General features: G+C 38.6%; 2 protein-coding genes across 5 annotated transcripts in view; both read right to left on the bottom strand.

Moving 5' to 3' along the window:
- The window catches only part of kif19 (kinesin family member 19), a 34006-nt gene extending 22349 nt beyond the window's left edge, over positions 1–11657 (bottom strand). Inside the window, exons 1-3 of the mRNA XM_063482705.1 lie at positions 11642–11657; positions 11172–11300; positions 9418–9498 (exon numbers count right to left, since the gene is read on the bottom strand). Coding sequence (XP_063338775.1) covers positions 9418–9498; positions 11172–11210 — 120 coding nt within the window. The 5' untranslated portion in view covers positions 11211–11300; positions 11642–11657. The remainder of the gene's footprint in view (positions 1–9417; positions 9499–11171; positions 11301–11641) is intronic.
- A 2515-nt stretch (positions 11658–14172) lies between these two features.
- The window catches only part of ttyh2 (tweety family member 2), a 66267-nt gene continuing 54284 nt past the window's right edge, over positions 14173–26155 (bottom strand). For 2 of the 4 annotated variants that reach the window (XM_063482697.1, XM_063482699.1), the window contains 9 exons: positions 23009–23078; positions 22801–22856; positions 18643–18735; positions 18460–18552; positions 17931–18073; positions 17525–17710; positions 17352–17430; positions 16329–16355; positions 14173–15103 (listed from right to left, as the gene is read on the bottom strand). In XM_063482697.1, coding sequence (XP_063338767.1) covers positions 15023–15103; positions 16329–16355; positions 17352–17430; positions 17525–17710; positions 17931–18073; positions 18460–18552; positions 18643–18735; positions 22801–22856; positions 23009–23078 — 828 coding nt within the window. In that variant the 3' untranslated portion in view covers positions 14173–15022. The remainder of the gene's footprint in view (positions 15104–16328; positions 16356–17351; positions 17431–17524; positions 17711–17930; positions 18074–18459; positions 18553–18642; positions 18736–22800; positions 22857–23008; positions 23079–26155) is intronic. The other 2 variants (XM_063482698.1, XM_063482700.1) reach the window with 1 other exon arrangement.

The raw sequence follows: 26155 nt of genomic DNA, 5'->3' as shown, positions 1-26155 counted from the left end.
ATTAGGCTGATTACCAGAAAAGCTATTACATGACAACGTGGTACCATCACAAACAAACATCCAGGAGTACACCAGCTGGCAGAAACCCATAGTAGCACTGTGCCGGAGGCTGGTGGCTTTTTAAAGGCCAGAAGTAAACTCAAGGCCAGGGGCCGGAGGTCTGGCATAACACACAAACTAGGGCAATCACCAATTATCCAGGCAACAACACACAGACGCAGACTCATACACATACTACACAGAATCAAGCTACAATTCCGAGGTTGATATGGGTTAACATCTAGCTTCACATTTATCATGTGTCGGAGAACTTAAGAGTCAACTTAAGATGATCTTTTTAGGATAAAAAGGAAACGTTTGAATCAAAATAAATTCCAACTGAAATCAGAAAAATTAAACTGACCTGTACACAGATTACTCCATTCCTTTCTTAATATCTTAATTTTTTTTTTTTTTTTTTTTAGTATAAATGGTAAAAGTCTTCTGTGTGCCAGAACTCTGGATTTCAGATATAAATATGCCAGCATTTTTCCATTTACACCTTTGATGTTCTGCTTTTTGACAAAGATACGAATCATCCATAGCAGATTAACCTCTAATAATAAACAGACCAAACAGCAGTGTAAAATAACTTCATTTTTTTAAGCGTGTATTTTTGCTTTGTTATTTGTTCCTCATTTGTTTCATTGTAATGACTGTTACAATTATCAAAAGGAATTATCACAGGAGTAAGATGACTTTCCTTCTTTCTAGTATAATAGAATAAAAGCTGAAAAAACATGTTGGTGAGTAATGGCCTTTGGAGGATCCTTCCAGATGAAGGCAGCAGCAAGCTGTGCAAGGGTCCATTTAGTACAGAGCCGAGTTAACTTCACACCCATGTTCACACATAATGACAGTAATAGCAAAATGGTGCTCGACAGCATGCTATTTTCAGCCTTTCAGTGAATTTTGCTACCATCATGACATGACAGAAGGAGATGTTGTCCGTGCAAAACACAAAAACCATTACTTCTTCCAAGTCCTTTTTGGAGGCATGGCAGACAATCAATTTCCTCCAAGGTTTCAAAAATACACTCCACTCTCTTTTTTGAAGGTAACTGACAGCTTGAATGTACTAAAGAGGTATAGGCAAAAGAAAAACTGTAAGCAGCCCCATGAAAGTGTTGAGTTCATTAAACAAACAAACAAACAAAAACTAAAGTGGAGTTTGGAACTGACAAACTGTCTAAATTGAACATCCTTCAAAAATGTCAGTATGCAAATTAAAAGCTTCTGGGTGAGCTCAGAAAGCACAACTGTACTAAACCAACCACAGTTTTTTAGCTTACTCTATATTGGATTTTCAGTTGTGTTCCTAGGTAATACTTAATAATTTAACAATGCAAATGAAAGGGTTTTTTAAAAAAAATCCATTGTACTTGAATTAAAAGGAGAAAATACCGGTCGTTATCAATGGTCATCATCCACCTAGTAGATACATCTATGGTATCAATTTGAAAATCCTACGTCAGCTCCCTCTCGATTAATCAAGTTTACAAAGTTGGGTGACGGCAGGGTGACGACTATACCCCTTCAGGCTTTTGTGGCTGAGGGGGGATAAAAATTATGTTTTCATCATATATAATACATTTATTGTGCAGCTCTTAAAGCTACACAATAAATGGAGACGTGACTCACCTACATCACCTTTTCATAATCTACCATCCTTGTGGAAAAGGTACGTTTTCTATTCTCTGACTCAGTGCTGCGATTAAACATTTTCCCTTGATTCTTGTTTTAATTGTCCAATGTAGGCAATTTTCGGGAAAGGCGGTCTCATGGATGAGCCCCACCAGAGAGACAACATGTTGTTATGACTGGAGTAATACACTAAAAGCCCCCGTAGAGACTGATTCCCACTAGATCATTAATTCTCAAGGCATACAATTCTTTGTAAACACCATGTAATGGCTAGCTGAAAATCTGTCCATCTCAAATACAATCTCTTTTCTTCCTATTTTTATTTCCCTCAGTCTTTTTTGGCATACTTGTTGCTCTTCCCACTCAAAAATTTGACTCTTCATTTCACAACTGATATTTTTAAATTTGTTGCTTTTTCAGCTCTGGCTAGAGTTATCTCAGCCATTGTGTAAAGGCTTTTTTACCTAACAGTTTTGCCACAATGGACAAATTCTTGCCTGTCACCTATTAAAGCGAGCACATCTATGGCCCTGTGGCTGCCTTGTAGTTCCTGCTTGAGTAAGAGGTATTAAAGTGCAATGCAGGAAGCAGGGGGAAACAGGGGAAGATTCAGGACACAGGAAAGTGTCTTTCCTTACAATTTCATCGTCTCCTCTACAGAAAGCATGCTTGCTTGCATGATCTGTAACATTACAAGTTGTGATAACAATAAAAGCCCATTGGGTAGTTCTTTTCATTTCAAACACTAAGCCTAAAGACACGGAGTGGTTTGAACAATATTTGGTATATTGTGTGTATTATTTAACAGCTAGCATGTATAGTATAGTCCATACTCCATAATGAACTATTTTAATTTTTCAAAAAAATTTATTGGTCCAAAAAAACAAAAGCTGCAATCCACTCTAGACTTGAGTCTCCTTCAGAGAGCGCATGATGAGAGGGCACTGAGAGGGATCACTTACAACACACGCAAACATGCACGATCCAACCAACAACAGCTCATGCTGTAAAGGAGGGTGTAGTGGAATCAGTGAGAAAGCTAACTCGAGGTCAGGTGTGAGAATAAGGAAAGCAAAGATTATCCACTTTTCTGGAACAGGCTGTCTATTTGGATTGACACATTAACCCACATTTGAAGAAAAACAAAAAAGTAGGACTACTTTCCACGTCTGGCCCAAACTGCTTCCTCTGCTCTCTGTGGTGCCACTGTTGCCATTTTAGGTTCAGTTCCTGTGCTTAGCACTTTCGCTGTATGCTATTTGCATTTCCTTTCCATCTCTTGTCCAGCTGTGAAGCTATTCAAACAGTCTGCCTCATAAAAACACTCCACCTAGACAAAGTGTGCCATTTTTTTCCCGTTTTTGTTAGAAATAGGCTAGCAAATGGGCTGTTGGAGAGAACATTTCCATTAACAGAGGGTGGAGAAACAATAAGGGAGCAAGTTAATTGGGCATATTTATTGAGTATATCTTATGCATTGCACTGAGACTTGTAAGCATGCTGCATATAGAATCAAATTTACTACATTTTTAATTAATCCTGCAGTCTAGTTTTGTATTGGTTTTGTTTTACTAGTTTCCTATTGTGTGTTTGTGTTTTAAATACTGTTTGTTTTCAGCTAAGAGCTACTGCACAGAAGTTTATTATGTGACTGCATAGTGACAATAAAGAATCTTGAATCAATGTCAGGATGGCTACCTGACCAATTTTATCAGTCACTGAGTGTCCTATGTAGCATTCTGATGTTTGCTGGCACTTTTGTATTCTGCAGTGCAAACCTTTTCTAATCTACACTACACTGTTTTCTAATGGAGCTGCTTTTGCTAAACCAGGCTAATTACAGTACAGTCTCTAATGCGAAGGCAATTTGAATCTCCTTTCACTGACAGGCCGGCGTAGAGGATGTCGGAAACTCTATACTGAGCACTTGAGGTTAGGTGCTTCGTAGTTCACAAAGGCAGAAAATTTGCCAGTTAATGGGCATACTGTAATGACACTGACCTGTGCTTGGACCAAGCTGAATGCTGCTGATTGTCTCAAAGGACGTGATCTTTACAAAGGAAGCAGGAGGTAAAAGGTTACATTTTTGTTTGCCTTCTGGCTGACATTCTCTCTCTTCAGGATAAAGATGAACATGACAGACAAACCTGTCCCTGAGAATTTTCTTTAGAACACCCGATATATAAGTACATGAGAATCCCTGCATATTACAGAAATTGTACTGTCATAAGATACCCATGAAATGCAGTGCAGAATGCACAGACAAGCTAAGCTGTACAGATGTCCCACTAATGAATGCAAGAACGTATTTGATGCAGACAATTCACCTGCTGACTGAAAAGCAACAAGGAAAAATCCACAGTTTTTGTGAACTTCTTCCAAAACGGTTTCCTTTATTCTCAAAAATGTTGGACTGTGATTTTGAGGAACAGAAATGAAAAAACAAAAACAGAAAACAGAAAACAAAAACAAACAATGGCCCTGACCTTGTCTAGGTGTCTCTATGGAGATGAGGCCTCAACATAAAGCATTCCCCTCTGTGTGGTGACAGACCAGCCTGGCCAAAAACATGCCTTACAACTCCAAAGGCTAAGACACATGCTGTGTGATGCAAACACTCAACTCTACTAAAAGATATTTTTACATACATGTGTATGAATTTATGTACTAATATTCCTGATATTCCTTTTCTGGCTCTGTCTTTGAAAATGGATTCAGTTTTTATATAAAGTGTCTGCACATTTATAAGGGATCTGTGCAAAAGGTTTTTTTTTTTAATGTACTCTGTAAAAATAATCAGCTTGTAAAGTGGAATTGCTGAAGAGAGCCACAGGGTGATGCCTCCTTTGCAGTGCTTGAATTAGGACACAGGCACAGAAATAAGGCTTTGACTGAGATTCCCATTTTCAATGAAATGTAGTGCTGAGGACACCTAGTATGGTATGGTCACTTTTAGGTAGTATTGAACACCAGAGCGAATGTCTCCACTCCTGTGTCTGACAAATGTCTAAACTATTATAGGCAAGCTAGCTAAGTGCTACGTATTACTCTCTCTTCTCGGACAAGGACACATCATAGGTGGTGATCCCTGATCATTTAACAGCATGTGTTATCCCACCTGTTTATTTAGAGGCTGCACAACACCCTTCATCTCAACTTCAACTGAAATGGGTTCCTCAGCTTGCTGATTTTCGTTCTCTCTTTCTTTTTTTTTTACAGTTTAACACAAAAATGATAATTGCAAATTGTACATATACCTCAATAAATACATAACAAAGTTTGTTGTAGTGATAGGGCAGTGATGGGTGTATAAGTTTAAACTATTACCCAACCCTAAAGATAAAATACCTTTTAAAGAATTAAATGTATTTTCAATGACTTTACCTCTACCTACCACTTTAGTTTAACCATTTAAATGTCACATCAGACTTTGTTAAGTTAAGTGAAAATGTCCTAAGTAATTTTGTTCACAAGGCTGAGTGACCATCTTTAGACCTTATGGGCTAAAGATGGCCTTAGTGGTAGCCTCTTAAGGACTGACCTCTCACCTCTGTTTGTATATCACATTAACCCTCTCAAGGCAGGCGTTGCAGATTTGCAACAGTTAAAACACTAACAACCTGATTACGCCACATACATATTTTATGAGTTTTTTTTACTCAGAAGTACCACTGCAGGACTTGGTTGTGCATTAGCACCTAAAACTTAATTTGAGCCTGAGAGGGTTAAGATGGTAATGGAAATACTGTCTGCTGCAGGTTCAGTTTCTTCTTAGTGATGTTCAGTATGTGAATGTAAATGTCAATAACTATTGATTAGAAATCTGAAGCACAACTGTTTTTTTAAAAAATAGAGAGCACATGGCACTCTAAAAGCTGGTTTCCAACAGCATTTAAAAGTTGGTGTGTTACATTATTTTTTGCTACTCACCAGAACCTGTGTGAAAAAAAAAATATTATCATCTGTGGCAGGAGCTGCTCTCTTTTTTTTTGTTAATCTTTTTTGTGTTATATCATCATTAGCAAAGACCAATACACCTAAGCTTGTTTGTTAGGTTTGTTTTTTGAAATTGTTTCTCATTTTCTTTAGAAGTAACAATTATGTCCAATAGTAACATATGCCGAATAGTCTCTTTAAAAGTAAAGATTATGCCCAATTATTGTTTTTAAGTTGAATTAGGCTATTTATTTTTTTCCCTCAACAGTTCAGTGTTTCTTTGATCCTCAATGTCCATAGTGTTAGAGGCTACACCGGTTGCATTAGTTCACTGGTCCCATAATGTAGTGGTTTACACATTTACCTAACAAGCGAAAGCTATCTGGAACAGTCCCCAGAGCAGACATAAATCCTCCCAGAGGAGGCTGCATCAGGAAGGTAAAGTTCAAGATCAAATGTGTGGAGAAGCCTGCTATACCCTTGTGAAAGAGCTGAATGTAGCCAGTCTTAATAATTCAAGGTTTCTTTGTTTCCCAATGACCATTGTGTCAGGCAGTGATGGTGTGACGGTACAGTACAGTAAGATAAATTACCACTACTTTTCTGATAGGGATAAAAGTTTCTTTTCTATGCTGAAACTTCACTAGGTTATTATGCTCTTGAGTGACTAAAACCTGCAACATTTAAGATCCCATTCACATATATTACCCACTACACCTGTGGCTAGTTTACTACTTACTCAAGGACAAGAAAAGCTCATTGAGTGTAAGTGCAACAGGTGGTCCATGAAGATCCCTACAGGCTGTCTCTGGGGGAAGAGTAAGCCTGAGAGAGAAAAAGAGCAGGTGGCACAAGGCTTAACCTGAGCTAAAACTCATCCAATGAGCTCATCTCCACAGGCTTAGCCAGCTTCCAAGTTGTCTGCTTTCTGCCAGGACAGCCAGATCTGGGTACTCTGGCCCAGTCCGCCGAGTCAGCCACCAGCCTTCTGCTAATCTGTCTGAGCACTACCTTTGGGCCATATGTTTACCATCTTACCAACAAAGTAACATATGCACTGTCTTGTTTGCTTGCAAAAAGATGCTGTCTATAAAGGATTTAAGATGTAGTGTAGACATCACTCTTTCTTTCTCTGTATGTGATGACTACCACACGAGTGACAGCTACAGGTAAACAGATTCAGCCCTGTCGTGCAATATAATCCCACCACATCCACTGTGATGATGTGACCTTATCTCACAATATCCCCTCCATTCATGTCAAGGCAGCCCAGATAAGCCCACAGGTAAAAAACAGATCCCAACAATCCCACTGTCTCCATAACAAGTGTGTAGCGTAAGCTCCACTAATCCTTTGTTGTGAACGTGTACAAGTGAACCTGACATAACCTCAAAGAGGCCATACATCAGCACTCTCAGATATAATAAACTATGTACTGTGGTATTCAGGAGTAAAATCAACACACTGAGTCAAGCTGAAGAGGAAACATTTTTTTTCTAGCTGAGGTTTGGTTGAGCCTTATTATAGTGGCTGTGTCAGCACCATATCTACCTTCCTGGTGTTATGCTCTAATCCCCTGAGTCCAAGCCTATTTTAATGATGTCATGCCAGACTGGTGCTGATGTTGTCCTTAAGCTGTGATTAAATTACTTACGTTAAGACAAACAAGTGATATACCAGCGTCGTGGATAATAAGTTTCTAGCAAATTCCCTCAACAGCATGAAAAAACACTAATCATACCCTTTATTGAATATAACATTCTCCACAAACACTTCTCACTGTTTTACTGTGGTGAGTCATCTGTTGCTACTGTTAATTTTCTGGCTTTATCTTGGTTAAGAGAAGCTGCCCACCACCAGCAGGCCTACAAATGCCTCAATCAGCCTACACTACGTGAGGAGACACCTCAGCAGGTTCCCAGTCACGATGTTCATTATCGTTTGCACTACCGTCATCACCACTGCACAATCTACTAAATGGTCTCGAAGAGGGACCTGCTCAAACGTGAGGCCTAATGGTGAAAATGGTCCTCAAGGGACTTGCACACGCAATGTGTCCTTCTCATATGAAAGGTCACATGGCAGCAACCTCATTAAATACCATGCTCATTGGGAAAAGGCCATTTGGTCTATGACGGCAAACCAAGTCCAGTTTCTTTTTCTATTCCACTGCCAGAATAAATGAATACAAAAATCAAGTTTTGGTTGTAGTTTATGAAATATGCCTAAAACTCATTGGATATGGGGAACAGCTATGGCCATGATAGCCAGTCTACATTCTGTTCACTCTGAGTCATTCTTGTCATGGTTTACTCTAATGGAAAACACAATTAGTGTAATAGCTCCATTCAAAGCTGCTTATTTGTCAGATAAGTTGGAAAGTAATGTCAAACAAGTTGGTGGAAAACTGAAACAAGACCACAGTGGAAACAAACAGAACCAAGCATGAGGCTGCCAGTACTGACTGTTTTCATATTAAAGCCAGATGTGTTGTTTTGTTAGACCAACAGTAAAAGCCAAGACTTTCCAATTAAACTGTTTGTCAAATTGCATCATGGGTAATGTAGGCGCTAAGTTAGCAAGATAAAAGTATTAGTGGAATAAAAATAGGCATAAGCATTTGTCCATTGTCCATTTGTCTGACACTACAGAAGAGGTGCACTGCTAATTGGTGAACTACTCATTTCCAATGACTAGGTGGCTGAAAATTACTTCATAAGCATCAGACAGATTCAGAAATAGAAATAATTACTACTTGCTGCCCTAGCCGTCTCTCTCTGGTGCCATTCACGTCACAAAGTTCTTGCACCATTATGAAAATCAAAATCAATGCTTTTTATGACCTTTTCAAGACCTCAGTAATTGGAGCGGCACAGTCTTTATGTTATAACTGTGTGGGCACTACTGGACTTCAGAGATACTTTTTTCTGGACTTAAAAGATACCAGAGGGAAACTGCACCACAATTCTGTTAAAACATTTTTGTGTACCTGATTTATTTTGTACAACAAAAAGCAGATCAATACACCAACTATTTTTTTTTTTAATCTACAAGACGACTTGGTGTGGTGCGTATACATGACTTAGTGCAAAGCACACACTCACTGTTACCATTAACCTTTGTATGCATACAAAAAAACAAATCACACACCAGTCATATCCATGCACTTACGTTCACTAATTACTGTAGGCGAAATCATTCATGGTTAAATGTGAACAAGGTTAACCGTAGTTCACTCCTCTCTGGTATTTTACTTTCTTAAACTAACCCGTTTCTCTTTCCGACAAGCATATGTCAGTATTTACAATGTATGACTTGATGAAGCTACTCTGAAGTTGCTGACAGACCAGTACAAGTTGATTTTAATTATGTTATTGGGTTAGTGCTTGTTAGTGTCACAGTCCATATAACTACATCTGAAAATGGGGACAACAATGTTAAGCAAGTGACATTAAAACCGCACGTGCAATAATGATTTTTTTTTTAAATAAATCTTAAAGGTGAAAATTTTAAAATATATAAAGCACATAGTCTAAGACCTTTAAGGAGCTTTTTATTACTCGAGTCTGAATCTTGCAGCATTCATATACATATGCATTATGATGCATGCTTTATAAATTAGGTTGTTTTAGGTTTTTTTTTTTTTAAAGAGATGCTGACGTTGCAAAGGTCCCTGTAGGCACCTTATTTGTGCAGTCTCATGACAAGCAGGAAGGAAGACAGTATCCCTCTTTCACACAAAGCCACCCCATCACTCACTCACATGCAGAATGAAAAATTAAAAGACCAATGTCTCACCTGGTCGTCCACTCTGTGGGCCACGATTGTAGCCCCCTCCTCCTGCTCAGCATCACTGAGGGGTCGGATTCTCAAGGCAACCTGCAGCAAACAGAGCAAACTCTAAATGTAATCAGCTTGGAGATGTTCAGTTTCATGACATCATATCTAAGAAAATGACACTGACCACACACAAGACGACATGTCTAAGGTTTTATTGACGTGGTTTTATCTGTAGTTTAAACTGAATTTTTGCAAATGCTTTAATGTCACTTGTTAGAGTGCTTCAACTCTGCTTCAACAGAAAAGCATTTTATAAGAAAAAAAAAAACTGGCTCATATATCAGATGCAGCGCACGCTGTGCTGATTTTGAACATTACAATGGTTTTGGGAATGAAGAAAGCAGGTGAGTAATATTCAATACGGCTCAGGATTGGCTTTGTGCAGGATAAAAAAAGAATCCCTGAAGATGAAATGTGATTTAGAATAATAAAGATGTGCGAATATAAGTAGGAAGGGGAACAATGATACACTGCTATATTGCATTAAGGGAGTTGTAAAAGATGTCTCCTAGTAATAACCCAAATTCATGGAAATGAAACACATAAATTGCATGAGTAATCTTTCAAATGTCAAACACATTTTTTTTTTCACCATTTAACTTAATAATAAGGTATAATCACACTTAGCGGAAAAATGCAGGATCTTCTTACTTTTAAAAGTCTTTTCTCTCTCACAACCCCAATTCAACCAGGGTAGGTAAACTGGAAACTCAAAATATCACTTTAAATGCAGAACTGTAGTTTTAGAGTCTAAATTATGAATACTGGATGGCACTTGGCAGACACATAACAACTTAATGAGTGGAGCATTGTAATACGACAGCATTATGCGCATTCAGACTCCTGCTGTTAGTCTAAATCTGTCTGCATGATTTAGAGGTCAACAGAAAAGCTCTGACTGAATTAAAACAGGATGAAAACAGAGTGTAGCAATACCAGCAGTGTGTTAGACCCATAGGGGTGGCACATGAGCTGCATTCATATGCATTCAAACAAATGTGCTATGACGTTCGTGTATATAAGGGCTTTTATAGTGATGTGGATCCACCTTAGATTCACCTAGGCAACAAATAGAAATAATAAGGTCCTCTCTCTATCAGCACCATGTAGAAGGTGTATTACATGGGGGACAAGAGAGGCCAGGCAACTGAAACAGCCACTTCAATAATTCAGGTAAGGGCTGCAATGCAGGTGGTATAAAAGAAAATTGAACATTCACTATAAACGCCAGCAGCTTAAATGGTTAGGAATTCAAGAAGAAACCACTAGAAAGAAGAACAAGAACCTAAAAATAAACTATGCTTAGGCTAACTCCATGATGCCTCTAATGTATTTTAGTTTAATTAAATTATATGTTTAATGCCGAGGTCACTTAGGCGTGAGTAGGATGGGTTTTTTTGTTTGTTTGCTTGGTTTTTTTTAAATAAAGGGTGGTATTTGGCATCCAGTGCCACCTTTTTGTGCATGTCATTCAACAAAAAATACAGGCAATTTTTAGGCAAACTTCACAGGACTGCAGCCTACAGGTGTACTCTAATGAAGTGATCACCGAGTGTTCAGTTAACTGGCAGCAAATTTATGAGCTTGTTTGTATTAAATGGTGATGGTTTTCTACTACTCAACAACAGAGCGAACTCATTTGACAAAGTTAATGAAGGTGTTAGAGCTCAATAAAAAAATATCATTAAAAAAAAGCATAGGTTGAAACTCACAGTTAGCTGGTGGTCCTTTGACTCTCCGGTGTCCTTCATGTTCACTTTCGGTCAGCCTGAAGGATAGCGAGCATCAACAGAAAACGGGGCACTGGACCATCCCGCTCCCCGTCGTTACCTGCATGCCACCTACTCTTTAAGAAAAAAAAGCACCTGCAGCCCACCGCACACACCTAACAACTACTAATATACCCGGGTTCTGCCTTTAATGCTCACTGGCTGTAGCTTGTCAGTAGTAACAAGCGCGACTGGCGAGCTAACAATCTCTTCGTGTCGTTTTTACTCAACGACATTAGCTTTCCTACAACTACCGACCGACTCTACTCTCTCACTCTCTTCCTCTTTGTGTCCTCGAGAGCGCGTCGGTGGGTATCTCCAGTCACGCAGCGGGTCGGGAAACACGGGAATAATTTAGCCAGACGAAAAGCTAAAGGTAGCGGCAGGTAACAGCAGCACCAGCAACAGCTCACCTGCTACTCGCACTTCTCTGTGTCTGTCCTCGCTCCTCTCCGCTCCTTGTCCTGTGTATACGCGCGCGCGCGTCTCTGCGCTCGCGCTTGCTGTGTTGTCCCTGGAGATTCGCGGAACACCGGCAGTATCAAATCAGCTACTGTAAACACCAGTACATCCGATTATAAAATAAAACCCTCTAGTCCGGTTTTTCATTGCTTTGGGTGAATAAATAAATAAATAATATGGCATGGCATGTGCACTCCCAGTTTTCCAATCCTAGGCTACACAATAATTGTAAAGGGAAAACAAACATATCCCTCTGTACCTTGTAAAAGTGCTTCATAGCAACCTGGGTCATATTAACATTATATAACGCTTCTGAATTTCAAAAGGACAATAAAGTAGACAAAAAGTCACATTCAAACGAGCATTTATCAGTTATTGGACTGGATGTGTCTTTATTATTAATTATTTTTAAAATAAATCTTTTGGAGAGTTTCTAAAACACCTTTAAAACAATGGTGAATATTTTTAAATGGCTGTATGCGTTTATCCAAATCAGTTATTGTGCATTCAGATAGATCTGTGATCCTAATATCACACATTTTACGGACGCGAATAGTTGGAAAATGGTAACCTTTTTTAAATGTCTTTTTCTGTATGAAATACCCTTTCTGTGTCACTTTACTGACATCTGGTGGAAATGTTATGCAATTACCGTTTCAAGACATCAGATTCAAGCGGATTGATGTTGAACAGAAATCAAGCAAATACATAAAAGGGGGGGAAAGGAAAAGGCAGTTTAAAAATATAATAACATAAGCTGTTTTACGACCACAGAGTGTGTTTACAAAATGATCTGTAGTGAAAAAACTTTAGATCTTTAAAACACTAAACTTTTGTAATATTTACTGAGATACCGTTCCCGCTGCACTCTGCTGACATCTGCTGTAGAAATGGTGCAATTGCTATTTTAGACAATCAATTTCAAGCGGCTTAATGCTGAAAAACAAAAAAAGCCGAAAAATGAGCAGAAAGGGGAACATAAAATACCTACTAAAGTAAGTTGTTTTTACTTTCATAATTTTTACTTTTCTAAACAGCCTAAGGTAGATTATAGTCTTTAAAAACAAACAAATAACCCAAACCAAAAGAAGGTAACAGGGATATTTTAAACTAGAATTACCCTTTAGATCCCATTGTATAGTTCCACCAAGCAGTTAGGACTTCTCCAGGCCTGACCTTTGGGATATAAAATGTCATTCTTTCGTCATTTCTATCGTCATTTTATCCTTATTTTATCCTCTCGGATATTTGTGTGATATTTCCTCCTAAATCTGAATTCTAGGTTATTGGGTAAAAATATCTTCAGTCTTGCTATGCAGTGCTGTGAAAAAGTATCCTGTCCCTTGTGTTTCAAATCATAAAATTAATTTTAATATTGGATAAAGACAACATGAGTAAATACAAAATGTATTTTTAAATTATTATTTGATTCATTAAGAGAAAAATGTAAACCTAAATCTAAACCTACCTGTGAGAAAAAGTGATTTCGCCCTGACCCTTATATTTGCCAACAAGAATCAGATTTGTTAAATTGTGAATTGTGTTTTATCACATTTTTTCGAAAGCTGATTTCAATTTCATGAGCTACACTCAGCCCTGATTACTGACAGACCTGCTAAACAACAGTAAAATAAAAAAAAAGGACCTGTTTGACAGAATGAAGTCGGCTAAAAGATCTTAAAAAGCAACGAATCAGGCCGTGATCTAAAGAAACTCAAGAAAAGATGAGAAATAAAGTCACAGGGTTACAAAGACCTTTTTAAGGCTTTGGGGCTCAAGTGAACCCCGGCAACAGCCACAAACTGGTATAAATCTAATAGAATTTCATAAATAAATTCATAACGTTGATGATATGAAACTTAGATTTGTGACAAATATGCAAAACTAAATATATAGAGCTCACTAAAAATGGGATAGCCATGTGGTCACAGCAACCTTCACATCTGACCTCAAAACACCAAAATCAAATAATTTCATCACTGAGTACAAGTGAACCCTGGTCCCTGCCTCATTCATCCTTTATTTGGGAAGAATTGTACATATTTTCAGCAGTCTTTAAAAATACTCAAGGAATCACTAGTACATGATACACCAATTGCATGTGGATATGTTTCAGTTAAATTCACAAGGAGATCTTAATGATTTTAGGCAAAAACACTCAAAAACAAAATTAAGACTCATCGCGTTGTACTCAAAGCTGGTTTATTCAATTTACGATTAGACCCTGAAGTTTGCATACACATACACACACACACACACACACACACACACACACACACAAACAAAATTAAGCACCACTCTCTGTGCCTGTACAGTGCAACATGCTGAAACAAACACACAAAACGTATTAATGACACGGCATATATCCAATCCACACAGAAAGTCATCGTTAGTTGGTACAAACGTGTATTGTTTGGATTGTTTGCTATGGTGAAAATAATTACCTGAATTCATTAATCAGAGAGCAGCACAGCTTCCCGAATCACAATAGGAATGATGACTTTATTGGATTAGTTGGATTAGATATACAGGGAGTATGAATTAATGGCCCATTAGAAAATACAAAAAATAGTGGTCCTATGTATTGCTGGACAGAACTAGAAAAAGTATATAAAAATGGCACACAGTTTAAACAGAAAACAGAATAAGACAACAATCTGTTATTTTACAACTTATTTACAGAAGCCATGGTCTCAAGGTAGTCTCGTCTCTGTAGACTCCTAAAGCTTCACTAGCAGGCGTGTTTGTGTGTGTGTGAGACTGCAAATAAATTATACTGCTCCACAAGCTCCTGCTGTGTGCTGCCAGTGCTGGCTCTGTGCTTCACAAATATCACGCATGGAGCACACTACATAGAAAATAACGATGCATGAGCTATCGCGTTCACATCTTTTATCTTTGGAGATTCAAATATAAGATGTCAAAATTAGTACACATCTCCATTTCAAAGGCAGAGAGAGAGATCTCAACTGAATTTAAACTTTCTTTTTTATGTTATTGGGAAACAACTATTTTTTGTGTGTTTTTTTTATATGTTTAAAAGAGCGTGTCGGCGTATCAAAGAACAAAACAGATTAAGAGCTTGTTAAGTTTGACAGCACTTCTTGGAAATGTTTAGCATGTTCTCCAAGAAAGGATAGAAATGTCATGAATGAGCTAAAAGAACAGAGAGAAGATTACAGATATCGTTCCATTATCAATAGACTCCACACGCTGGAGTCCTGACTAACGTGAAGCCACACAGTTTCCTCTGTGAGTCTTCTATCAGCTGCATGTTGCTGTCTTGTAGATGGTATGTGATGCTGCTTCTCTCCTTGGGCAAACAGGGAAGTCTATGCTTGGAAGTCATTTCCAAAGTGTCTCCTCTGTTCTTCAGTCATGGACAGATAGGTGGCCCTCATAGTGGGAGAGTACTATAGACAAAACACCAACAGGGACATATATAGAGAATATTACAAGTCTGTTGTATTAGATAGTGTGTGGATGTAAACATGTAAAACTCATTTGTAATGGAAGAAAGTAGGAAAAATGGGCTTAAAGGAACAGTCCACTGAATATCTATCTTTATGTATCAAATTCACTCTACTGTGGCACTGACATGAGAAATGTTTGAGGCTCCCGACTCTCTAGTGGGACATAAAGCAGGGAAAGCATGGGTGATCAGGTTAAAAAAAACAGGTGAAGTGAAACTATAGAAGAATGAATATATAGTACATGTTTATAGTATAGCTACACGCTAGACAGTTTATTAGTTACACCTATCTAGTTCTGGGTTGGAGCACCTTTTGCTTTCAGACCGGCTGTAATTTTTGCTTTAATAGGAGGATTAATCATTTTTTCAAATCACATTTAAGGTCAATTAAATCACCTTTCTTCCCCATTCTGATGCTCAGTTTGAACTTCAGCAGGTCATCTTGACTATTTTTACATGCCTAAATATCGTGGGTTGCTGCCATGTGATTGGATGACTAGGTATTTGTGTTAATGAGCAGTGGAATGGGTGAGTGTATGGCTGGTGAACGTATGCATATATAAAGACTACTGGCTGGTATATCAACAAAAATTCTCTGCTGGAGAGTGTGCAAACTTTTAAATGCCAGATTTCATTCCTACAGTGGTTGAATATTAGTTTCTAAGACAAAGTTTCAGTGGAGTATTCATTTAAATCATAAATAACAGACCATGGCAGGGTAAAATATTTTAGATATTACCTACAGTTTATTTTAAAAGGTCAATCCTTTATTCATTAAATACAAACATAGCATAAAGTATGTGAAACACTTTCCAGGTAAAATCCATTTTATTGTAGTGCACAGAATCCCTACTGCTAATACTTTTGTGTCAGTGCTAGGTGTAAAACTAAATGACCGGAGAAAGACTGCATGCACATAGGAGCTGACTGTGAAAGTACCCAGAGACGCAACTACCGTACCACCCTGTGAACACCAGGGGCTGAAATACCCTTGCTAAGTGAACCTATCTGCGACGGGGACAGTAGGTTGCAGATTAAAAGTCATGCTAAACAGGAGAACTGCACAGGAGACGAGATAATGTGAGGTGAAGGAGAAATGATAGGAGATGGAACAGAGGGACAAGTGAGGGACTTTATTCCTGACAGAGAGAGAAGAAAAGACTTACTCGGTTTCTATACTGCTGAGAGTATATCTCCAAAAGTTGATTAAAAAAAAAGAGGGAATATAGAAATGAAAGATACAAACAAACATACACATGACAAACAAACAAACAAAAAAATATATAAAAGAAGCTGTTAGCCGAAGATGACTGCATGATTCTGTACAGTTATAGCCATGAGGAAGAAATTAACATGCATATTATTTGGTTGTATTAAAGAGTCAAAAGACAGAGCATATCACATGTTTAGTTGGTACTTTAGCTGGAATTAAAGGTTGAAGGTTAATGATAATGATGGCTAACTTAAAAAGAATTACATACATTAAAACTGCAGTAACACATGTATAAATTTGGTTCAATTTAGATTCTAAACATATAAGCAATCTTTAATAAAACATCTGAGCAGGAAAAAGGATAAAAACTTTCCTATAAATGTAAGCAAAATCCAGATTAGAGATCTGTAAAATGGTGTACAGCATGCTATTAGGAGCGTGTGCTGAATGAAAACTTCATTTAAAATGTTTCTATTTTTGTCTCTGTGATATAACAGGAGACGAGAGGCCCAGCAGGGTGCTGAGTTAATTCAGTGAGGAAGAAAAACTTGTGTGTCGACAGTGAAAGAGTTTATGGGTTACGGCCTGTGTCACCTTATCCCGAGAGAGAGGCCTGAGAGAGGCTAAATGGTGTTCTGTTCATATTAAATATTAACTAAATTACTTCTCCTCTCCTTGCTTTGGCACTGTAAGCCAGCCTCCTGTATGTTGTTCACAGCAGAAAATAAAAGCCACAGTGTAAAACACAAGAGTATCTGGTTAAATACTATAAAGAACCTTTAAAAAGAGTGGATTTAATCGGAATTAAAATTTAAGTGATGTGAATGTAAAATGTAACAAAGGAGGTTAGCTGAGTCACCAAGTTAAAAAAATGAAAGAAATAATAAGCTGTTATTTCTAAGAAAACCACTTCCTGAGTTTAACTGAGAAAGAAATGACATCATAGGAAGGACTTGGCCTCTGGGACCCAACGCACCGATGGGGGTGGAGAGCCTCGTCCTATCAGAGGCACATTCTCATACCGTGGATTTCCCCCGAAAAGAGCTGTGTGGTTCCTGTAGGAAAAATGAGAGAAGTGACTCGGGATATGGCTCAAATTTCTGATGTCACTTTCCCCCCCCAAGTTGTGTTTTTTTTTTTTTGACTCACATGTACTCAGACATTGGGGCATTGGAGACAGCCGGAGCGGGCGGGTGCAGGCTGGTCTGGCTGCCCATGCTGCTGCTGTAGCTGCAGAAGCTGTGCATGTTGGTGTGGTCGGGGTTCTGAGACCCTAATCTCCTTGCCCGTGGGTTGAACGGGTCCTCCTCATCCATATCATCGTAATCTTGTTCCCTTCAGTGAAAAATTAGGAAAGGAGCATCAGAGGAAAGGTTTACGATATTGCATTTCTTGGGTACGGTGCGAATCACGCCTGATGGAAACAAAACTTCAGATTGCAGTATTCTTTGGTATGTGCTGGCTTAGATGGTACACCGCGATGTACATAGAGATTGGTGCAGAATGAGAAAATGAGGGCGCTCAGGCAGGCAGACAAGCCTGAAAATGTACTGACCTGCAGGCAATTTGTCTCCATGCCCTGGGAATGGCACACAGCATGACAGTGAAGGCACAGGCTGCCAGAATGGAGAACAGGCAGAGGTACAGTACACCCTCCACTCCATCATAGCACACCCCCACCATTGCATCCAGGTAGTCCTAAAGAGGTCAAATGCAGAACACAGATATGTGGCCAAACTGTTTGCTCATTATCTGTACTCTCGCTGCCATGTTTGAATACACAGCGGAACAAAATGAGCCAAAGATGAAAAAGCACTTAGTGCATCGGTGTGTGTCATCATTTTCTTCATTTATGTTTTGTACATTCGGTGGGACTTCAACATCATTCACGTAAACCGCATTGCAGTCATGAACCGCACTGTGCAAACAAACTTGCAAACAACAAAAGAGGTTTTTAAAATTACTTTTATCTTCTCTGCTCTCAGTTCCACTTTCAGTTTTACTCTGAAATCCTGAATGGCCACTTACTCTCAAGTTGACCTAGTTGTGCTTCTCTAATGCCAATTAGGATGCAGTGAACAAACCTTGTTGAGCCCCCTGCAGTCCAGCAGGGCGGTCAGCTGGTGCAGACTGGCCTCCGAGGAGTTGAGCAAATGTTGTATACCCAGGAGATCTCTCTGTGGAGAGGTCAGCGTATCACTGAAAAACACTTCAGCCCTTATTTTAATTCTCAAACTACAGCATAAAAGTGTTTCTGTGTGCCATACCTCAGCCGTAGGAAACAGTGGTACAGCAAACTGCAACAGACCCTGGATCTGGATCTGCATGGTGGTCAGAGACCTCTGGAAGATGGCCAGAGGCTGCAAACAAAAGTACACAAGCAAATGAACAGCAGGCAAATAACACATATGAATGCAGCAAGCCTTGGGCTGAATAATAGAGGTACTGTAAGATGTACAGTAATTTCTAAAAATAAGCCTCAAAAACTATAGGTAAAAACATTAATGCCATAATAATTGGCTTTGAGTTTATGTCATTGAACTGGTTTGGATTTATTGAAATGGAAAATCCAGGTTAATGGCCAAAAAGACTGGCCTAAGCTAAATCTAATTTTCATTGGAGGTATTGGATGTTATCACAGTTTGTGTTTCCCCTTGTTTTATACAGCGATTTCAGATTTGACAACTTTATTAAAAACCCCAACTTTTTCTTATGATAATATAAATACAAATAAAATTTTTATACTTAAGTCATATGTCAAAATGTCAGATTTTTCACTTCATTTTAACATGCTTTGATTTTGGTTACTTGAGATACAATATCCCATCTCAACAACAGATCTATGTTCTCACCAACAGGGGGCAAAATAAGCATCCAAATTCAGCCCGGAGTAATGGGATAGTCTGTTCTACCTGAAACACAATCTTTCCTGCCTTTTTTTTAATTCAAGTATGATCATACATCAATTAATCTGCCATATCTTCAAAGTAAATCTGTATATTCACAGTCACCCAGCCTAACAAGACGAGCCTGGAAACCCCCACGCCTGGGGCACAGTGTTAAATTGAAACAAGATGTGGTCAATTACCTCAACTATCCATAAATGTAATTGCTTTCCTCTGATCTGACATTTTTTTCTTGATCTACATGATCGTCCATGGCCCAGTAGCTCTCTGCTACACAGTCGACCTGCTTCAATGGATTTTTTTTCCCACCAACTTAAGCTTGGGTGAGTTTGTTCTAAGCCAAATAAAGTGAAAAAAAAATAGGACAAAGACAGTGTATGGAGGAGGACAGTAAAAAAAGGAGAAGAGATGATAAAAATAGATAAAGAATTGGCACAGGAGTGATGCCAAAGGCAGTGTTATGCTGGGGCAGGAAGGTAGACCTGCAGGGCACTGCGGAGAGACAAACACCTAAGAGAGTAAGATAAACAGGGGGGAGAAGCTTGTTTGCTTGCCAATCAGTGTGAATTCCTGTATCTGCCAGCTTGCTTGTGAACTTTGCACCTGTTGGCTATCTGTGTGACAGTGAAAAGAGCGCTGACTTTGTTTACCAGGCAGGGTGACGCTTGTCTGCCCTCTGCCGCTGTGCTCTTGTGGTGTGCTCCTCGGGGCATGTCTACAAGAGCCAGATAATAAGATCTGAGGTCTGGTGAACCAGAACTTACAGAAATTGACTTAACTGCTGACTGATGTCAGCTGGGAAGTCAGTGAAGTGACCCACAAACTGCTTCCCTGAAGAGTAACTCCACGGATCCTCAGAAGAGTGGGAGGAGAAGAGATTCTCCAGGTTGTTTCATCTAACTTGCAATTTCATAGCCTTTGTCTCGGCAGTTTTGTAACACTAAGGTATGCTTTGTCATGCATCAAGGAAGCAAGAACAGAAAGAGAGAAAAATAATGGCGACAGTCTTTGATCCTTGGTGGTTTTATAACTCCTCTGCTAGAAGTTAGGACGTAACTCAGACAGACAGGGCTGGACGAAGGGAAAGCCTGACAAAGATGAAGCCTGAGGGGCAAAGAAATGAGGAAGCACTGAGCATCGCAAATTACAGTTCAAAAGACATGAAGGCATTTTGCTGTTAAAACGGAGTGACATTTGGTTTTTGTAGCTATTAATATCGATTAGTATCGCCACAACAACAGCTGTCTTAAGTCTGTTTAAATGAGTCAGGAATGACCTTGCTCATATTTAAATGGTCTTTTAAATGCTGTTTACACAATTCACATTTCCAAGATTTAAAAAAAAAGTTAATTCAGATAACAGGTTCTTTTTAATACATAAAAAAAAGAATAAGTAACAGTTTCTTCTTTAAACTTCTAAGATGGAGTTTTGAGGAGAAATTTGGAGTCTTTTAAAGGGCTGATTATGAAAAAGAATATAATATTAATCCTGCCATAATTAAACGAATATTAGGGGATTGATCAGAACATTGAGCTTAATCATGAATCTGTTTGATATTTCCTCATTAATACCTTTAAAAAAGTTTTAAAAAAAATCAGGACAAAGCTTCTACTTGAATGTTGATGTGGTGGCTAGTTTGAACAGATTTGTTAAATTCAAAATAAACATACACTCACGAGACACTTTATTAGGTACACCTTACTATTCTTCAAACTTCTTTAATTCTTCATGGCACACATTCAGTAAGGTGCTGGAAACTGCTCAGAGATTTTGCTCCACACTGACATGATAGCATCACACAGTTGCTGCACATTTGTTAAGTGCACATCCATGATGCAAATCTCCTGTTCCACCAAGGTGCTCTACTGGACTGAGGTCTGGTGTCTGGTGATGTTCAAGAAACCAGTTTGAGATCTTTTAAACTCTGTGACATGATGTGTTATCTTGCTGGAAACAGTACCCATCGAATATCCTCCGCACTGCTACACTATCAGCAGGAACTTATATAATGATATAAGGCAGGACAGATGCTTTCATGTTGTTTATGCCAAATTCTGTTCTCGCCATTCAAATGTCACAGCAAAAATAGAGACTCATCAGACTAAGCAACATTATAATCTTCCATACTCCAGTTTTGGTGAACCTGTGTGAACTGTACTCTTGTTATCAGCTGACAAGAGAGTCAGCCTGTGTGGTCTTCTGCTGCTGTAGCCCATCTGCTTCAATATGTTGTACACTCAGAGAATAGAATATAGAAGAATATAGAAGAGCCACCTCCACGGGACAAGACTCAGCAGTCCATCTGCATCTAAAGGACAAAGGTCACTCTTTCGAGGATGCCAATGTTCACATTTTGGACAGAGAGGACAGATGGTTTGAAAGAGGAGTGAAAGAAGCCATTTATGTCCACTGTGAGCGACCATCTTTAAACAGAGGCGGTGGTTTACGACACCAACTGTCTGCCATCTATAATTCAGTTTTGAGATCCCTTCCCAGACGCCTTAACGCCCACTCACATCCTGGGCCATCTGACCTCAGGAAATCACATGATAGGGTGGGGCCAGGTTTCACAATGAGCTCACCCGAAACCTTGGCTGATTGTGACCCACACCCGTTTTCACACCTTGGCTCATGTGATTAGGTAGAGGATCATCAGGGGGTCCTTTGTCCCTCTTTGGGGGGTTACTCCCACTGGGTTTAAATCTGGGACTCCCCACCATTTGACTTTAGAACTGAAGAAGCTTCTCAGATGAGAGGTGAAACGTCTTCAAGCAACTTAAAGAAGTCCAGACGCTTTTCTCTCCAAGCTCCTTAGACTACGATGACCTGGATGACTGAGAACCTTCCCAGACATACACTCAGAGATGCTCTTCTGCATACCTTCTGCTATGTTCCTGTCCTATAAGCTTGAAACAGTTTGGCCATTCTACTCTGACCTCTGGCATCAACAAGCCATTTTCACCCAGAGAGCTGCTGCTCACATGATATTTTTTCCTTTTTGGGCCATTCTCTGCAAACCCCTGAGATGATTGTCTGGGGAAATCCCAGAAGATCAGCAGTCTCTGAAACAATCTGAGCAGCCCATCTGGCACCAACAACCAACCACAACACCATTCAAAGTCACTTAAATCGCCTTTTTTGTCCCATTCTGATGCTTAGTTTGAATTTCACCAGCCCATCTTGAGCATGTCTTCATGCCTAAAAGCAGTGAGCTGTCACCCTGTGACTCGTACATTTCTGTTAACTAGCAGCTGAACATGTGTACCTAATAATGTTGATGGCAAGTGCATAGCCACCAAAATAACAACATTTAACAATGTTAAATTGTATCTGTAAAATACCCAGCAAGTGTCCAATTTTACCTGCACATCATAAATCCTCATTTATGGATAAAGATTTAATTTCAAATGTCTACAGAACATTTGTTTGTGTTAATCAAAACTCTTTTGGCTTAGATGTGTGGACATTTTATGACCTGCAATTTTTGCGAGGAGCTCTGCAACACATCCCGTTTCCTACCTGCTGGAAGGGGTTGGAGAGAGTCTGGTTGCAGTACAGATAGTAATGAACAATATCTGAGAAAAACACAAACACAAAAGCAGACAGAAAATGTTTTTTCATCACCATTGTCCTCTCTTTGCTAAATATCAATTATCACCATGGCCACAAATTTATGGTCACATAATGAATCCATTAAAGGATCATTATTATTCACACTGAAGCTTACCAGCACTGATGACATCCTTTGTTTTACTCATGATGTATTTGTCAGGGGAAATGCAGAAATCACTTGTGCCCTAAAATAAAACAGAAGATGTGAGAGGAGTGGAAAGAGAGTGGGAAACAAGGACATATCAGAAAAAAAGATTGAATGGTTCACATTTCATGACTCACAAAAAAATTCATGACTCACATTTCAAAGAAGGAATGATGTGGTGTGTCAAATACCAAGTAATCAGCTTGACAATTATTTATATACTTATTTTTTTAACTAAAACATTTTTCCAGAAACATGAATAGTGATTGCTATCATTTTTAGCGCTTTTTGACACAGTAGAGGGAATAAGGCTGTTTTTGTACCCCTTTAACACATCTTAACAGGAATGCTTTTCAATTCAATGCAAAGTGCTAACAAGAAACCTGCCTTGGCAAAAATAACAAAAGACAAGTGGCAGTCTCCGCTGAACTGTGCCGTCTGAATGCTAAATGTCCCCGGGGCTCAGGACAAACACTGCGTGTAGCTTAACCTTCTCTGGGGGGTACACTAATGAGCCCCACACAGAAGAGATAAAGCAAACTGTGTTTCCCAGCAAACCTGAGCTAGTTTGTTAGAGACGAGGGATACCAAGGAGCTCTGCAATTCAGGAGCAAGTCTGTTAGAATTCCTGAAGGGACGACAGTGAATCTCAGAAAATGCAAAGTTCTGACTACCCGCTGTTGGTAATTAGGAGTTCTGCCAATGGGGTGTATTCTTTATGCATTTATTTACTAAGTATTCAGCCATTAATTTAAGTGCAGTCTGCACACAGACAGGATGTGAAGATTATCTTGCAGGTCTGTCAGTCACACCTGTAAATATAGTCACACATGAAGCTGATCAGAAACTCAGATAAATCCAGATTCTATGTACTAAACAGTGCAGAGTTGTTAGTTCCTGTGGTTGCGGTGGGTGTTTTTGCATCATTAGAGCAGGGCAATGAAATTCATTCTTATTTAAAGTGGGACACAGCTGCACGACTGCAGTGGCAAATCGATTTTCACAAGTTCAGCTCTCAGTCGGGGTGGAGGAGGTCGAAGATTTTCAGACATTTTCAGATGGCAGTGGTACGTGGAGGTTAAAGAGGTCACCATGTGTGTGGTGTTCCTGCACATACGCACAAATTCTCCATAGGTGCTAGCTGGCTCGGTGAGCTGAGAAATTGTGTAGAACAATTACATCTAAACAGGAATGTTGGCCTGTCCTGTGTTCAGTCTGTAGTGCCTGAAAATGCTGTCAATGATTTTATTATAAATGAGGTTTTTGCATAAATTCAATCAAATAGTAAATTCAAAAGAGATCTTTCAATTAATGAGTACTTTTATATCTTTCTCTATGTTAAATTTTGTTTTTTGGACTTAGGGCTGAAAAGATCAAAGAATGCAAACAAATACACACATTCTAACTGCTTTTGCCGCTTTTCTCTATTTTATATAAATTCTAAAAGAATTTGTTTAAAGAAGACACCTGATTAAAAAAGTGCATTCTCCTAAATGTGTTTTCAACAATTCCCAGCATAAAGAATGAATCAACATTTATTAAAGATGAAATGCCTTCATACGATGATGTCTACAAGTCTGTTATTAGAAACTGAAAACTGTGAAGTCCACACTGACCCACAAGCACCAACTGTCTGCCTAACATTTATGCAAGCAGTTTGTATATAACCCTCAAATTTATATAAAGGAACACACACACATGAAATCTGGGCCTCTCACATAAACATCTCATTTAAGAAGTAACACCTGCATCGACATAAGCACAAGCTCCTATTTACACGTATAAATGATGTCTGAGGAGCCAGTGCAGATTCTTCATGTAATTGCTTTTACGAAGCCTTTATGACGTTTACTCCCAGGCAAAGGAAAGACCCAGGTGGACTTCATCTATAAATTCTCAGAAACAGAGGTACAGTAAAAGCCAGTTTCTATCCCGACTATCTACACAAATGTATCATCTAGGGTTATACACTGGATCCTTAATGAATTTATTAGACTAAGGAAAACATTTCAGAAATCTGCCAAAACAATATTTTTATTTATTAGTTATTTTGTTATTAATTTTGGAATTAATTAATAGCAAACTGATTTCACATATTCACACCCAAATTTGAGCACACTGGACTTCTCAGAAAAAAAATCTGTAATGAATTGAGCATAAAATTAAACAGCTAGAAGTAATTTTTCTGTCAAGGACTGCAAATAAATAACTAATTTGGCATCCTAATCAAAAAAAATATGTTTTCTGATTTTTAAACATTTTTTTTGTAAAACAGTACATCAGAAAATTCAGGGTTAACTATAATTATATACTGGTATTAAAAACATCATTTTTAAAGATCCTGTGCATAGCAGTTAATTAACCATTACAGAAACATAAAAAAATATTATCAATACTACTAATTTCATGTCAAACTCATTTTACAGTTTGATGTTAAGTGGAACAAATGAGTGGACCTCCACTGTCTGTCAATCTAAAGAAGTTTAACTACACATTTAAACCCTGAGATATTTTAATATCAGAAAAACTCTTCCGATTCCAAGAGCAAGTTTCAGTTTTTGCTACTTTCCTGATAAGAAATGCTGTTCTAGAAAATTTAAAGAAATCTGTCAGCATGGCCCTACATTATGACAAATTAATGTCTAAAATTACAGAAAACGTTACGGTAGCTTAATTCACAGAAAATGCCCCATTTTTTTTAATTAATTAATTTTTTTAACTGTGGCCGCCACCCCCCCGGAAAAGTTTCACTTTGTATCTGTCTTGTATACAGTGTATTGTCAGCACAGTGGTTCAGTAGTTAGTGCTGTTATCTACTAGCAAGATGTTTCTTGGTTTGAATCTCACCAAAATCATTTCCAAGTGTATAAATGAATAACAAAATATATTGATGATTTTCTTATAGAGCTACTCTTACACTTTTTAACAGATCTGTGTATGTGCTGTTTTAATAAAGTACAAAATTGTCACCAGAGTTTCAAGACTGGGCTCTACAAGGTTCGGCCCACAAGGATAGGATTAAGTAACTCCTGTCCAGGGTAGTAGCCAGTAACAAGCTGTTGTACCGATAAAGACAGGTTCTTTATTTTTTGAGGGTGTACAAATCATTCAGAGTCA

The sequence above is a fragment of the Pelmatolapia mariae genome, linkage group LG8 (genome assembly GCF_036321145.2).
Source record: "Pelmatolapia mariae isolate MD_Pm_ZW linkage group LG8, Pm_UMD_F_2, whole genome shotgun sequence".
NCBI classification, from domain to species: Eukaryota; Metazoa; Chordata; class Actinopteri; order Cichliformes; family Cichlidae; genus Pelmatolapia; species Pelmatolapia mariae.
Note: the sequence above shows the minus strand (reverse complement) of the source record. Positions and strands in the feature narration are given on the sequence as shown.